The following is a 15,848-nucleotide window of genomic DNA, read 5'->3' as shown; positions in this document are numbered from 1 at the left end:
AACAAGTAGATCTCAGCTTTTTGAATGTCAGAAAAAAGCGGAGAACTACTTGTTGGTCTAAGGTTTTCATTGAAGAGGCGTGTTATTTCTTACGGCCAAGGCAACGCTTTCTAGACGTTGGTCATCCTGCCTGCCTGGCGATAGCATGGTGTCTCGTGTGTCTTCTTCCTCGTTCTTACCTATCCGTCTTTGCCCCTCATACCCTCATAGCGCCAATTTCCATATCTGTTTGACTCCTTCCTCCCTCCAGTTACAGTGTTTTCTCCCGTTTCCTTAACTAGAGCTTTATAATTATTTTTATTTTTTTAAATAATTTGTTTCTGGCATTTGAAGCTAGCCTAAAGTGAAACAGTTACGCTCAGTGAATGCTCTCATGGAAAATGGATTGCATGCAAATTGGTCAGATTCCGTTTCACCAGTAGATGTATATATCGTACCCCTTAATTTGACAGGAAAATAACAAAGAAAAGAATCTTTGTTATTGTATTGTAATGCCAAATGATTTCTTTTCATAATGTCTGGCAAACTTATGGTGTTTTTATTATTGTATTTCGATACTTTAAACAAATTGTTTCAGCATAAAAATATAATAAAATTCAACTAAGTCCAACAATGTCTAGACCGTTCTGGTGGCCTAAGTGGTTAGAACGTCCGCCTCAGATGAGGGAGGTCGCGGGTTTAAACCCTGGCGGAGTCATACCAAGGACTTATAAAAATGGTACTGGCAGCTACCTCGCTTAGGTTAGTATTAGGACTGGTCGGCCTGGTGTCAAGATAATGTGAATGGGTGGGACATGATGCTACCCGGTGCCATATATCACTTTAAATTGCCACACTACAGACATCGTAGCAATATAACTAAAATTGTTAAAGCTATGTTAAAAATACCACACACACACACACACAGACAAACACCAATGCGTACAGTCCTTGCAACACTGCATTGACATAAGGGAGATAACTATGCAACTTTTGATAAAGCTTAAACGGTAGTTTCCGGTTTCCAATGTCATTTCCTGTTTTGATTTGCATGTAACGCCTCGACTTATGAAACCTTGCTAAACTCAACGTTTGAATCAAATATATATGTGTGTATTGCTGGATTTTCGTTTTATCCCACTTGATCAAGATGCCGGTTGTACTATTGGAACGTATTCCACTACCGAGCCTGAAGACATACACTGGGTTTTGTGTGGCTCTGTTGGCAAGTGCACTATTTTACGCCCATCGCGTTGTGACGAGCTTTGAGGCTGACTTGAATACAGATAATGGGCCGTCCACCACTGATTCCTCGTTTCCATCTCATAGTTATGCATGGAACATGCTGTTTGTCATGACCACAGAAGCATGGTGTGTTTGGGTAAGAAGATCGATAAATAGGCTTATGGTGTATGTATATACTGCAACGCTGTATTATCGCGGGCTTTATATTATCGCGGCAAACGGGATTTTCCGATTAATTTTGGACGCGCGCCGTCTAGCGGTTGTTTACAGACAGGGATGGTCCTGGCTTTTAAAAAGCTGTCGCCCAAAAAATCGCCAACCTCAATATTTTGTCGCCAATTTTCAAAATGTGTCGCCAGAACAAGTAGTGTACATTTTTTCAAGTGTTAATTTAGTCTATTAATGTAACAGGCAATGAAAATTACAAAAGATGGGTTAGTTAATACTCTAATTACAACAAGCGTTAACAAAATGTTACAAAGTGTTACATGAAGATATGTCGCGATTTTAGGGCTGCCCACTTGTTGAATGCAGTTTCAGAGTCTAATTTTTCACATCTGTACATGCTGATTCTCATTAAATTCTCGAGAGATGAGATGCAGAGTTTATTTCTGATGTCAGTTTTTATGAGGTTCATCTTACTGAATCCACATTCACAGTCTACAGTGCTGACAGGTGACACCAGTAGTCTCTCAGCAGCCCCCCCTACACCTTTATGGCTAACTTCACAAAGCTTGTAGTGAATTGCTTCCTAAATCCCAAGAATGATCACTGAATGCTGTATAAATTTTCTCGACAAACAAAATAGGATCTCCATTCCCACGAATGAAACTTACATGAGTCAACACTTGGCAATATTGGACCGTATATATAAGCATAAATTCACACCCTATTTAGGTATTCTTTCACTCCTGTATTTTGAGAAATAAATAATTATTATTAATTATGCAAAACTGTTTTCATTTTTGCTATTTTTTGTTGTGGAGTTTAAGTCTCTGCAGCCGTAACACGGGATTGATGGCAAAAGGAAAAGATCAATGAGTAAAATGCTGCACTGGCGACAGATATAATTGTGATTGAGATTTTTTCCATTTGCTTTGTATATATACGCAGTAGTCGGTACTTCAAAGGTTATCAGTTTTCTATGAAGGTTCAACAAAACTATTGTATTGGTATATGTAAAAAAAAAAAAAAAAAATAACAGAAGGATTAGCCATTCAATTAATTGTATCTGTTCTATTTGTGTCTTCAGAAGTCGGTCAGTTGTAGGTATAGTGCGGTAGCTTGATTGACTGTATTACAGCATACAGTACTCAGCCCAGATGTCAGCATAAGCAGATTATGATGTAACAATGCACTGTAAAGATGCTGTTGTCAATAAGAACAAAGGATCGTTTGTGTAACAGATTGATTCCAATGCATTGCTTAGTCAAGTTTGTGGCTTCCTTTCGTTCTGGCTTTAAATTTATTCAGTCCAAATCCATGATTGTATGTACAAATTAAATAACCAAAAAGTCTGTCGCCAAAAAATCGCCAGATGGGATATTTTTGTCGCCAATAAGGAAAAAAAATCGCAATTTGCGACATTGGCGAAGCCCAGGACGATCCCTGACAGATGTAAAGCTTTTGCCAGTAAGGACGCACATAGCCTATAGTACCATTTCGTTTTAAATGTCAACATTTTTTTCTTCTAAGTTTACACTGGAAAAAAAAAGAATGAACATCACTTTGTTGCGAGGTGCATGCAATTCCGTTAGTCATCATATACAAAACTCCAGTTGAACTTGCTATACCTGTATTGGCTTTGACTACGAAATATATTCAGTGTATCACCTGATGTTTGATGATTATAGGTCATTGATGGTGATGTACATACCCTATCAAAGGTTAATGTTGCAATTTCATTCCATGGTAGCCTATATGGACCAAAACTGGCAAAATGTTGCGTATGCTCATCCTTTTCATACGCAAATACAAATACAATAACAGTTCAACTTTCATGATAATTTCTTATATATTTATATATCTTTGGCTTCATTGAATTTAAAGTTCATATAAAGTTAAATAATATTTGCTTTTAATTTGTAATGTTCTCATTCATGGATTTCCACTCTAATTACAATTGTGTGCTCGATTTGATCATTGGATCCTTTTGTATATTGTGGAAATATTCTGCCAGTGCAAGCATGGACATTCCTTCTTGTAGGTGAGTTGCACTTTATGTTTATTATGATACCTGCTAATGCTACCATACCTAAGTTATGCAGATACTGCAATAATATAGAGTTGTTCCCCCATGGTATGTTAATCTGGGTCAGCCACTATATGCTGTTTTATATATATTTAAGCACTTCGATTGACAACGGTTTTTATAGAAATAGAAAGAGGGAATGTCCTTGAACCTTTATAAATTATAAGTAAGCAGCAATAGCAAAACGGTTTTAATATGTACCAATAAGAACATTCAGTACTGCAATAATACAGTGTTCAGGGCTATTTTCAGTGAGTCGTGTAGATGCATTTATGCATCTTAAATATAAATACATGATGCACTGGAATTTTTGCCATCAAATTAGACCCAAATAGACATGATGCAGATCAAAAGATTATGCATGGGGAATGCTTTTGAAATGTTTATTTTATGCAGAACATGCAGTTGGAATAAGACAATTAGCAAGGAATCAGTTAGGTTGGGCTAAATTATGAACCATGTCACCTTATGTTAATTTGTGATGTAGCAGACAAGCAGGTGTTATCAATGGTAAAAGCTGTCAAAATTTTAGTAACCTTCAACCAGGTACCTATTGATCCTAACGATCGTTTACCTGGCTACCTGATTAAAGGGAAATTGTGCTACTTACCTGGATATGCAGTTGAAATTCCTCTCACAAATTGGATTATTAGTTAGTACAAGAGTATAGACACAAAACAAATTGATAAATTATTTGTGGATAATACTAACTTTAAATAGCCCATGTGACTAACTTTCGCTGAATGTTCATGAAATCCACAAATGTTGAATGCTGTATTACATAACTGTCAAATTCTTCTTTCAAAATTTGTAAAGTGCTGTTCATTTGTCCTTTTCATGATGGAGCATATTTTGGCGTTTAACAAAATCTCTCTCCAATAACTTTCAGTCAAATGACTTGCATGAGTCAATTGATAAAACCTGTTTCTCATGTCTTCCTCAAGTTTTGTTTGATTAAGACTGGCCTGTTACATATGCGTGTATCAAAATATAATGAATCTCTGACATGAGGTATCACATTCAAGAAAGCCGTCTGTTTTCTTGGAACTGTATCATGTATATAGCGACTATAAATAGAAAGTAAGAAAATTAGATGGGGGTCTAGTAATGGATAAATGCACAGCAGCCAATAGTCACATGACTCTAGCCTCAATCTATAATCGTTATTCTGTGTGTCGCTTACTCCTGATGTCTTATCAATGGGCAGGTACCTGAGTACACAGATACTATTTGATAGCTTTATCAATAGTTTTATTTATTGGAAAAAGCAAGTACATCTCCTATGACAGCTGACTCAGGTGAATTCTCAGTTTATAGAAAAAATGGTAAAAGAATCAGAATTATTTTTCATGGCTACAGAATATGAAAGTAACTTGTTTAGGGTTAGTATAGTTTTGTACCGATTCTCCAGTTCTTGTGTCAATATGTGTAGCGATATTGCAGAAGTATCATTATATCAATAAATCATTTCACTTCTAAGCACATATATCAGCCTCTTTATTCTGTCTTGTATATCAAGGTCATTCTCACAATTTATCATAGACATGGTACTGTATATATTTACTATTTAAAGCAAGTTTTGACACTTAAGGAATAAATATTTATATTTTAACTTGGTAGTTAAAAGTAATATTTGTATGTATATATGGGATTTGCTGACTTGTAGGTCATAATTTAACCTTGGGCAGTGTCTGGTGATGATTACTCTGAACAATCAACTTTTTGAGGTTTGTTTTGATGCATGTCACAAAGTTTATGTTAATTGTTAATAATAAATTTGTAAGATTTTTGTGACAGGTTTGTTTAGAAATAAAAGGAACTCGTCTCTTATGATGAACCAACCAGAGAACTTTGTTCAAAGTGTGACCAATGCACTAAAAAATACAGCATACACAAGTGGTGTTTATGGTCTGTTGTTTACATTATAATTACAGGAGACCAACAAAGTCTTACTACTTAGCAAACAAATACATGGATAAAAATAAGTGTTCCCAATTACAAAAGTAGGCATGTCAAATAGTTTGATGCATGTTGCTCATTTCATGGTGACCAGATGATAATTGCTAGGTCAGTGGATAATATAAGCATTCACAAATATTACTTAAGCTGTGCGTATAAATAAATCATTTCAGACATTCTAGCTTTCATTATTGTTGATGTGTTATGACTCTAGGTCTTACAATCTGTAACAGAAAGAAGTGAAACCAACAATTTACAATGGCAGTAAGATCAACAAATGATTATATCTAAACCAAAGGTCTCAACAAGTAAGCATTGGCAGTATTAGCTCTCAAACTCGCACTATTCATTCAGGGCCCCTCAAGGTTTTGGGCCCACTCCTCTTCCTTATCTATATCAATGATCTACCATTAAATAATGAATCCACAATTATTTGTTTGCAGATGATGCAACCTTGTATACATCTAGTTCTGATACTGAAGTTATGAAAATGAGATTAAACTCAGACCTTATTAGAGTGTAATTAATGAAGGTAAATCAAAATGGATGATTTTGGGGACATCACAAAAGCTACACAAGTCAGGGAACCCAGAACTTTCTCTTGCAATAAATAATCATCCATTAGAAAATGGCAAACATGAAAAGCTTGTAGGTGTGACCATCGATAATTTCTTCTGGAATGACCATATTGATAAGCTTTGTAAAATACTGTCATCCAAAATTGCCCTACTCAGCAGAATCAAGAAATATTGCCTATGGAAACATGAAATCTATACTACAAGTCATATATTCTTCCAACAATGGATTATTGTTCAGATGTATGGGGAAACTGCTAAATCCGAGCTTGATGGGATTTATAAACTTCAGAAACGAGCAGCACGTGTAATTTTAGATGCATCTATTGATCATCCCTCAAAAGCATTATTTACAGAACTCAAATGTTTCACAATATATGACAGGATAGATTTTCACAAGGCAGTTCTTTTATATAAATGTCTACATGGAACGGCACCAGAGTATCTTCAGGCCTTTTTCAGCACAATACCAGTTGAGATCAATATCACATGGAAACCTTGTAGCACCAAAACCAAGAACAGAGCAATTTAAAAAGAGCTTCCAATACTCTGGTACAGTTCTGTGGAACAAGCTTTCACTACATGTAAAATCTGCTGAAAATATTAGAGTATTTAAGAAGAGATATCATGAGCATGTATGTGCTTCAAATAGATAATGGAATTTAGTGTTTTAATACTAAACATGTTAAATAAACAGCAGTTATTGCTATCTTCATATAATGGGCATTGTTATACTCTTCTTAAGATGGCCTCAAGGGAGAATAGTCCTTGACTAATGAGTCACCCTCAATAAATAAAGCATTATTATTATTATTATTATTTCTCTATCTTACTGAGTGAAAACTTAAAAATGCTTAAAATAGTGAGAATTCTCAGATAATCCTAAATGTCATGTCAGGAGTCCAAAAGTTTAGAATGTTCCAAATAAATTTCAATAGTCTTGAATGTCTGGTTGTACCACAATGATGCAATCCAGAATGTCTTTGATTGAGTTCTCAGTAATTCCAAAAAATAATATGTTAATCCAAAGTCAAGGAGCATTTAGTAATTATAATGAATAATTTAAATAATTCCTCTTGAATTATATCTGAGCACAACTACATACTTTGATAAGGGATTCCCACATACTGATACTAAACAATATTAATAATTCACTTATTTGTATAACAAGTCCCTATGTATACATATTTCACTTGACCTTGATACGTGTCATTTTGATGGAAAAATCAAATCAAACTGGAAACAAAACTGTTTCTAGACTATTCTGAACTCCAAAAAAAGCTTTGTCATCATGTTATTAACAACTTACAATCATGGACAAAAGTTAGCTCTGTAAATGTTGTTTACAAATGATCATTATCTTAAAATACAATGTACGATCATGGACAAAAGTAAAGCACATATTTTTGTACATCGAACTATACATTCCTGTGTGCATATCAATCTACACATATTATTCACACACACACACACACACACACACACACACATATATATATATAAATATATATATATATAATATAACTTTAATTATCAGCATAAGGTGCCAACAAAGACAAAAAATAGAAGTTGCAACCATTTTAATGCAATTTTCTTCAAATATATTTTATCTTATTTTTTTACTACTTTTGATAGGATATTATGTTTGAGGCATAAAGTTTCCCAAGGGCAAGTTCAATTTTCCAAGCAGCTTGCCCATAAAATTTGTAATACTTCATATTTGAAATAAGCTTGACAAACAAATACAGTGACCCCGCTATAACATGATAGTTGGGAGCCATAAAACCCGACCGCTTTATATACCGAACCTTGTTATATGTAACCAAGTCAGTTAGCTGAAGAAAATGTACCCCCCCCCCCAAAAAAAAAAAATTGTGGGTGGGTGGGGGTGGGTGGGTAATAAATGCGGGCGATAAAGTATGTGCTTCGTCGGCACAGTTACCATCTTGAATTAATGCATATTAGATGAGAAATACACCTGTAGTGAAAACAGAGAAGACATAATATAATAATTTACTTTATTTAGAGAACCATGAATTGGTACATATACATAAAACCTGTTTATATATAAATGTCTAATGTATAGCATGAATAGAGTATCAACACTGTGTACTCACCTGCGAACCTCATCATATACATAAAATCCACAATACAAGTGATTCCATTGAAAATATGCACACACAGCTTTAAAATATTCATTAATTTTGTAACATATCAAATTGGTCTGAATTCAGGGGAAAAACATAGCACGATCATGTAACGAATGACGAAGCACATTTACTTTAAAGTACATTCCAAGTCGGTAAAAGTTAGTTTGCGTTTTAAGCTGCAGTTGGCTTAAACTTTTTCCCTACATAAGGAAACTGTCACAGCACAGCTAACGTGTTCCAGTCACGTGGAACATTCAAAAATCCATCAGATTCCATCACTTTTATTTAAATTTGGTACTGACTTCCTTTGAAGAAAAGTTCTTTGCTGTTATTGAAAGATTGTAGTTGGCTTTCTTTGATGAATGGTGCATGCGCTGTTGAAGTCACCGCTAAAAGACAGCTTTGGAGAACCAAACGAGTGCCCATTTCATATTGTGGTGGCAACGTCAAATAATTGTATTGCATGATTGAGACTGGTATTTTTTCCATTTGCTGAGTACGTTTTCGTAACAGTCGGTGCTTCAAAGGTAATCTGTTTCCTTTGAAATTTCAGCAAATTATTTTATCTGGGTACATTTTTAAAAAGGAATTGGCCATCGTTTAGACTATTCTAGTTACTGTCCCTCCATGCCTACTGAATAAACCAATAAGTAAGATGTATTTTTTTTTTATATTTATTTTTTTACATTTGTGGTAGCGTGATGCTGCCTTCCACGCATGTGTCTGAAAATTAACAAAGGGTCAACGGATGATAGAGACGTAGGTGTTCTGATGACAGGGATTATTACAGAAAACTTGAGCATTCTGAAGGATTTAATTCTGAGTGAAATGAAGAGGAATTTTACTTACCATCCACATACAAATGTCAGTCTTTGTAAATATATTAATTACTAGCGAGTGGCCGAAAATCCGATGAAAGATCGATTACGAGACAATGCTTGGTTCGGTTGATCTCCGTTACCAGAAATGTCAACAACAAAAAAGCAGATATTTCACAACATACAGAACTCATGCTAGATGTCAGGATAAGCAGATTATGATATAACAATGCACTGTTTAGATGGTTTGTCAGTATGGACAAAGAATTTGTTTATGTAACAATAGATAAATTTCAGTGCATTTTATATCCAGTTTGCAGCTTTCTTTCATGGGGCCTCTGAATTTCTGCACTCCAAACCAATTGTATATAAAAGTTTAAACAGCCAACAAATAAAAAAGCCACATGGTATGTTTTGCAGCCAATAAGAAAAACAATCCAAGTATCCGAATTCACGTTATAATGGAGCGTGCTATAGCAGGGTCACACTGTATTCATATTCTAACTTGCTACATTTACATTTTCAGTTACATTTTGATAATAATATTTGTAAGTGAACATGATTCACCAACTTTCAAATCCTGAATTTGTCACGGGCAGTGGGTGAATGGGCTCTTTACTAATATTGATGCTGGCCAATGAAACTGAAAGGCTGACTTTCTGTTCCAGTTCGGGGCCTTGAGCGGCCAGGTGGTCTAAAGTGCTCTCCATTACAGATCACTGTCATCTCACCTCTGTCTGCGGGGGTTCAAGTCTCAGACTTGGCTAATGTGGGTATGTGAGAAAGCTTGCCAGTAGCTTCTCCTGGGTTGGTGGTTCTTTCCAGGGTTTTCCAGGGTTATTCCTCCACCATTAATACTGGCTGCCATGTATAGCCTATCGTGCGCTGAAAAATGGCGTTAAACCCTACAACAACAATAACAACAACAACAACTGTTCCAGTTCAAAAATGTGCCTAGCTTGCAGACTGTCAAAAGTAGGGCTGTCAAAGATTGTTTTGATGTCACTAATTTCAGAGTGACTAAGTGATAATTGTTAATGATGAAACTCAAGATTTCTGTTACAGGTGTACTTGGAAATAAAAGGTACTCCTTTCACATGATAAACCCATTAGACTTCTCCAAATGCATAATTGATGTATTAAAACATCTATCACCCATAAGTTGTTTGTCCCCCAATGTTTATTGTTTGGGGTTTAATGCCATTTCTCAGCATACAATAGGCTATACAGGACAGCCAGTATAATTGTTGGAGGAAGAACCTAGGGAAAACTCCAGTAAGAACCACTGACCCATGGAAGCTTCTGGCAAGCTTTCTCACATACCCAAATTGGTCAAACCTGAGACTTCAACCTACGTGGACAGATGTAAGATGGCAGTGATTTGTAAAAGCGTGTGCTTTAGACCACTCTGCCACCAGGGTCCCACCTGATGTTTATGAAAGAACTAAAAGAGATCAATAATATACTTTCTGTTTGGAAAATAATTATATGGATAAATATGTTTTCTTGGCTTATTGAGGTGTTATAAACAAAACAAAAAAACTACAAAAACACTAATTTCCAAGTCAGGCTTTCACTGTTGTTGATGTAGTCAAAGAGAACAGCCTGTTAACTATCTGTCTTTACTCTTCTCTCTATGCATTCTATTCTCCAGCTATGAATTTTTCAGATCTACACATCAGTCTACATGTACTATTAGATATATATTTTTTCATAACATTTTTACCATAATACATGATACTAGAAACAGAATGCAAAATAAGCTTTTACTTTGCAGAATAGCACACTTTAAAAAAAAAACATTGCATTACCTTGTAGTATAAAGTTGTCAGGTTAAATGGCAAGCTCAAAAAACCCAAGGACAAGTTCAGTTTTTAAGTTAGTTTGCCCTGGTGATTACTGGCTTTGATACAGTTTGTCCAGCATTGTTAATTTATATTAAATATTTTTCACTAAATACATATTTTTAATTGAAAGGCTCATCAATGATATAGAATTGAATTCTACCATAATGTCTAGAAAATTTACCTAGATTCAAAAGTTATATCTTGGGGGTGAGGGGAATTAAACTTAAAAGCAGTGAAATTGAAATTGAACTATTTTGTCTTGTGCTATTTTTGTAAATATTGTTCTCATTGTACTTTGAAATAATTGCAGTTAAATATTTAGTGAAACTCATCACCCACATTATTTTCCAAAATTCTGTTTGCTGTAAAAAATAAAATAACAAACAACCAGTAGCTGTGCATGGCCAGCATGCTGTACTTGCCAACATGTTATGTCATTGAAATATATATGATGTTCAGCTGCATAACGATATAGCTGCATGTTCTTGCAGCCAGTTGAAGGTTGTGTGTATGTGTGTGATTTAGATTTTTAACGTAGCTTTAACAATTTCACAGTCATATTGCTACAATGTATGCAGTGTGGCAGTTTATAGTGATGCCTAGCACTGTGACATCATGCCTCAGACATGTAACATGATGTCCCACCCAGCCACATTATCTTGACACCAGGCCAACCAGTCCTAACACTAACCTCTTAATGCAGAGTGCCAAGCGAGGCAGCTGTTAGTACCATTTTTATAAATCCGAGGCGGCCAGTTGAAGGGTAAAAATTATTGAACTTCAGTTATGTTTTACATAATTTGAAAGAGTACAGATTCTGAGTAACATACTAATAGTGATGTGGTAAATACTTGAGGAAGATGATGACGGCAACTAATGATGCTAAATAATGCCATTGTGATGTATCATCATTGGATTCAGCATGATGATGATATCAGCATAAGATGTAGATTGGTGATAGTCCATAGTATGTCTAGTTAATACAAATTGCTTGTAAGTTGGGTACAGCTTCAAACTGCACAGCCCCAGATATGCCATCTTGTAGTGTGCCAGCAGATCTGGATCTCTGCAGTTTGTTTGGAGTGTAATCAGTAGAACAAACAACATAGACAATGATATTCAGGAACATTATGTGATTGCAGATCAGTGTCAGTGTTATTTGCAGTTGGATTCAGCTTGTAAGCAAGTATACATGTACTAATGTAAACATTGGGATATTGTTGTTGTGGTAAGGGTGCACAAATTTTGTATAGAGGTCTTGCAGCACACTTTGTCATGGTCAGCATGACATGCAACCATTAACTCAGATGTATGGGCTCAGGCTCGCAGCCAGTGAAGGATGGGATATGATCTTTCGGGGGGTATGAGTATTTTTAATTAGGACCTGTTAGGATAATAGTCTGACAGATATGTTAATGTAAGGTCAAGTAGCAGAAGATGACAAAGTTGAGAAGAGCCAGAAACAATCTTGGGCTATTGGAAGTAGGTGTCATAAAATGAAATTGGCCTGGAATAGTTATTAATGAAGGCAGACTAGAGAGAATATTTTTGACTTTGATGGAAGTGTTGAAATTTTATCGTTTAGAGAAAGTTTATCCTGATTGGCTAAGCTAAACAAGGGTGTCATGTATTACCAGATGAAATTAGTCGTGTAAGTTCCTCTGGGAAGCCAGAATTTAGCTCTGTGAAATATTAAGTATTTCGCATTAAATTGTCTTAGGGAAAGCGGGAGGGGGACTGGAAGAATTTGAGAGACCCAAACCAGAGAGATTCTGGTGCATAGGAAGAGCAAGTCTTAAAAAGGCACAAAGAGGAAAAAAATAGCTCTGTACCAGTGCTACACAGTGGGAATGAATGCAGACTACAACCAAGTTGATGATCAGAAGAGGTGAAGAGAGAGAGAGAGGAGAGAGAGAAGAAATACAGCAACGCTGACCTGTCACCAACAGTGATTTGGAAAGAACTGGAAGCAGCCATATTATGCTGACATGCCAGCAATTTGAGTCAGATCATTCACTTCATTCTATGATGAAATATTTTTTTATTGGTATAACAGATTGGCTAATTGCATTTCACATACATTTTGTAATTCTCTTTCTAAGAGAAAGTATGTGATTCAACTCTCATATTAAATTTCATTTTGTTTATTTAATAATTGATTAAATCGTGATATTTTGCTTACAAGGGCTGGTGTTGTTTTATTCTCTATCTTTCCTCATATTTTTTTTATTCCTTCCGTTAATTTCATATTTTATTTTAATGTTTGCTCAATCCTGACAATAAAACCATGGTCGATCATCTGCTAGATACTGACAACCGAAGCATCATAACAGATGGTAGATCATATCACTCCATCCCTCACAATCATGATGAAATCATATAAAAAATGTGGCAATATCACAGCAAAACTTTATAACATTACTAGCAGAAACTAAACCCGCACTTGCCATAATTAATTTTCAATACAATTTATAAGTTAGGATATGGGACTTAAAAAATTACATTTCTGCAAGGCAGTTAGTTGACAAAATGTTAGCCCAGACAGAATCTTAAAATGAGTTGAGATTATTCACATAAATCAAGGTACTTGAAGAGGTTTGAAATATTTGGCTGAAAACAATTTAATTTTTTTTTCTCCAGGAGTTCAGCTTTGCATGCCAGATGTGTGCAAAAGTTTTAGTCAAGAATACTAAAATGATCTCTTTGATTTCAGACATTGGTGAATACTGCTTACTGTTGCCTGATTCTGCTGGGAAAGTTAATACAGAAGTTGGTGTTTGGAGATCTTCGTGTCAGTGAACAGCAGGTGAGGAAAAGGGCTCAAATGGTTTGCAGGTTGCAGAGTAGTGGCTTAGTTCTACTAGTATCAGATGGTAGGAACCTTAATAGGTGGCTATGAAATTTAGAAGATGAACCATAGGCTTGTGCTGTCTTAATATCTTTTAGTGTTTTAGCATCTTAATATTATGAGGAAAATCAAAATACCATTGTAGTGGGTCCCCAGTTCTTTACCACAATTTCCATCAGTACAATCACTATAATTTATTTAGTATATATATTACTAGTCAGACTACCAGGAAAAGTGGGCAAGACAGTTGTTATCAGTGTGCCAGGAAAGTGAAGTTGACTTAGCTTTTCTGTGAATAGGCATCTACCCCCTCCACCATTTGTTCACATTCTATGCAGAATAGCGAATCTTGCAAATTTTCTTTTGTTTGTTTTAAATCTCATGTTATAGTCATAAACTATTAGGAATTAAGAACTTGTTTTAAAATCAACTTTTGTGCTAATTTAGTAGCTTCTGGTAACTTCAAGTATTCACTCAATTATGGCTTTAATGCCAGCAATGCAAATATGAAACTGTCAGAAATGAGTGAAATCCTGAGCTTTTATCAAACCCCAAACCAAATACTGTATCATTACAGAAGTTTGGGAACTAAAGGTATGAAGAGGTAACCGATTTATGTAATATTCTCCTAAAAACATAATGGAATGAAATGATTTGACATTGGTGAGTAGTGGTCACCATTTTTGGGATACGTTACCTATTTCTGAGGTTGCCATTTAATTCTGTTTTTAAGACATTTGTATCAGTGTCTGTTTGCCTGCCATAAGGCAGAACTTTCCATGTTATGATGTCTGTCTGTCTGTCCATCCAGCCATCCATTTATTCCACTGTTTTCTGCAATATTAGGGTCTCCATGGGTAGAGTTGATGGGGTCCTTTGCACACTGAGTGAGTCCTGCTTCGTTTTTGATTTTTGTTTACTTGTTATTTGCTTATTTCATAACTACATCTATGGATATTTACATGAAGTTCCTTTAAATTACTACAGTAAATTCATGCCTGTAAATCTCTTTGATACTAAAATATTTGTTCAGTTATTATTTCTTGTTCTTATTCAGTTTGAAAATTTATTAAGTACAGATATATTATAATTAAAATAACTCTTTTCTTTTAATTTCTGGATAAGATTTAAAAAAATAGATGTCTTATTTTTAATTTTGATCTTTTCGGTAAGCCAGCATGTTTATTTGGGATATAAATGTAGTGATTATTGCATTTTTTTGTTCTTATGCATTCTGTACTGTAATCATCATCATTCCTGCTACAGGTTATCAGGGTTGTCATGAGGGTTAGGTGATATGAGCAATAGCCCTGGGTGCCAAGCCCAGGGGTATTATTTTGTGGAGTTCATATTTTTTCCAGGTGTGGGTTCAGAAGGTGATGCTCACCTAGGTACAGTTTCATCCAGTGGAAACTTGGGATGGCCCAGCTGGTTATCAAGTTCTAAGGAAAAGTCATCATTACTGTCTTCATCAATTTCAGTTCAGTCATCTCCCAGGTTTTTTAAAGTCATAGTAATTGCCTTTCTGTCATACCATCGGTCATTATTGCCTATCTTTGAAACCATTAGTCAATTTTGCCTTTCTTTCAGACCATCAGTCAGCTTTGCCTTTCTGTCAGACCATCAGTTATTATTGCCTTTATATCTGACCCATCGTTATTTGCCTTTATATCTGACCCATCATTATTTGCCTTTATATCTGACCATCAGTCATTATTGCCTTTATATCTGACCATCAGTCATTATTGCCTTTATATCTGGCCATCAGTCATTATTGCCTTTATATCAGTCATTATTGCCTTTATATCTTACCATCAGGTCATTATTGCCTTTATATCTGACCATCAGTCATTATTGCCTTTATATCAGACTATGTCATTATTGCCTTTATATCTGGACATCAGTCATTATTGATTTTTTTATTACACCATCAGTCATTATTGCCTTCATTGACTTTAATATTCAGTGTGAAAAGAGATATTTGTATAAAAAAAATTGTATACAATTTTTTTGCTTATGAATTTTCTTGCTTATCAAAGTACGAAGTAATTTTGTTCAGTACGAAGCTTTCAGTGTTTTGATACCTTCAGGGACTTTCTTAGTAGACAGCAGTGTTTCTCCTAGGGGTGCAAGATTTAGTTTCAGATATAACCATGTTGTCAGAACTGGTGGCCAG

At 35.2% G+C, this 15,848-nt stretch overlaps 1 protein-coding gene across 1 annotated transcript in view; it reads left to right on the top strand.

Annotated features, from left to right (window-relative positions):
• Positions 1–1,002: 1,002 nt before the first annotated feature.
• The window catches only part of LOC149783059 (E3 ubiquitin-protein ligase AMFR-like), a 77,411-nt gene continuing 62,565 nt past the window's right edge, over positions 1,003–15,848 (top strand). The window contains exons 1-2 of the mRNA XM_089934657.1: positions 1,003–1,360; positions 13,538–13,630. Of these exons, the coding sequence (XP_089790783.1) occupies positions 1,130–1,360; positions 13,538–13,630 (324 nt within the window). The 5' untranslated portion in view covers positions 1,003–1,129. The remainder of the gene's footprint in view (positions 1,361–13,537; positions 13,631–15,848) is intronic.

This window comes from Sinohyriopsis cumingii, chromosome 15 (genome assembly GCF_028554795.1).
Source record: "Sinohyriopsis cumingii isolate HCF-2022 chromosome 15, ASM2855479v2, whole genome shotgun sequence".
NCBI lineage: Eukaryota > Metazoa > Mollusca > Bivalvia > Unionida > Unionidae > Sinohyriopsis > Sinohyriopsis cumingii.
Note: the sequence above shows the minus strand (reverse complement) of the source record. Positions and strands in the feature narration are given on the sequence as shown.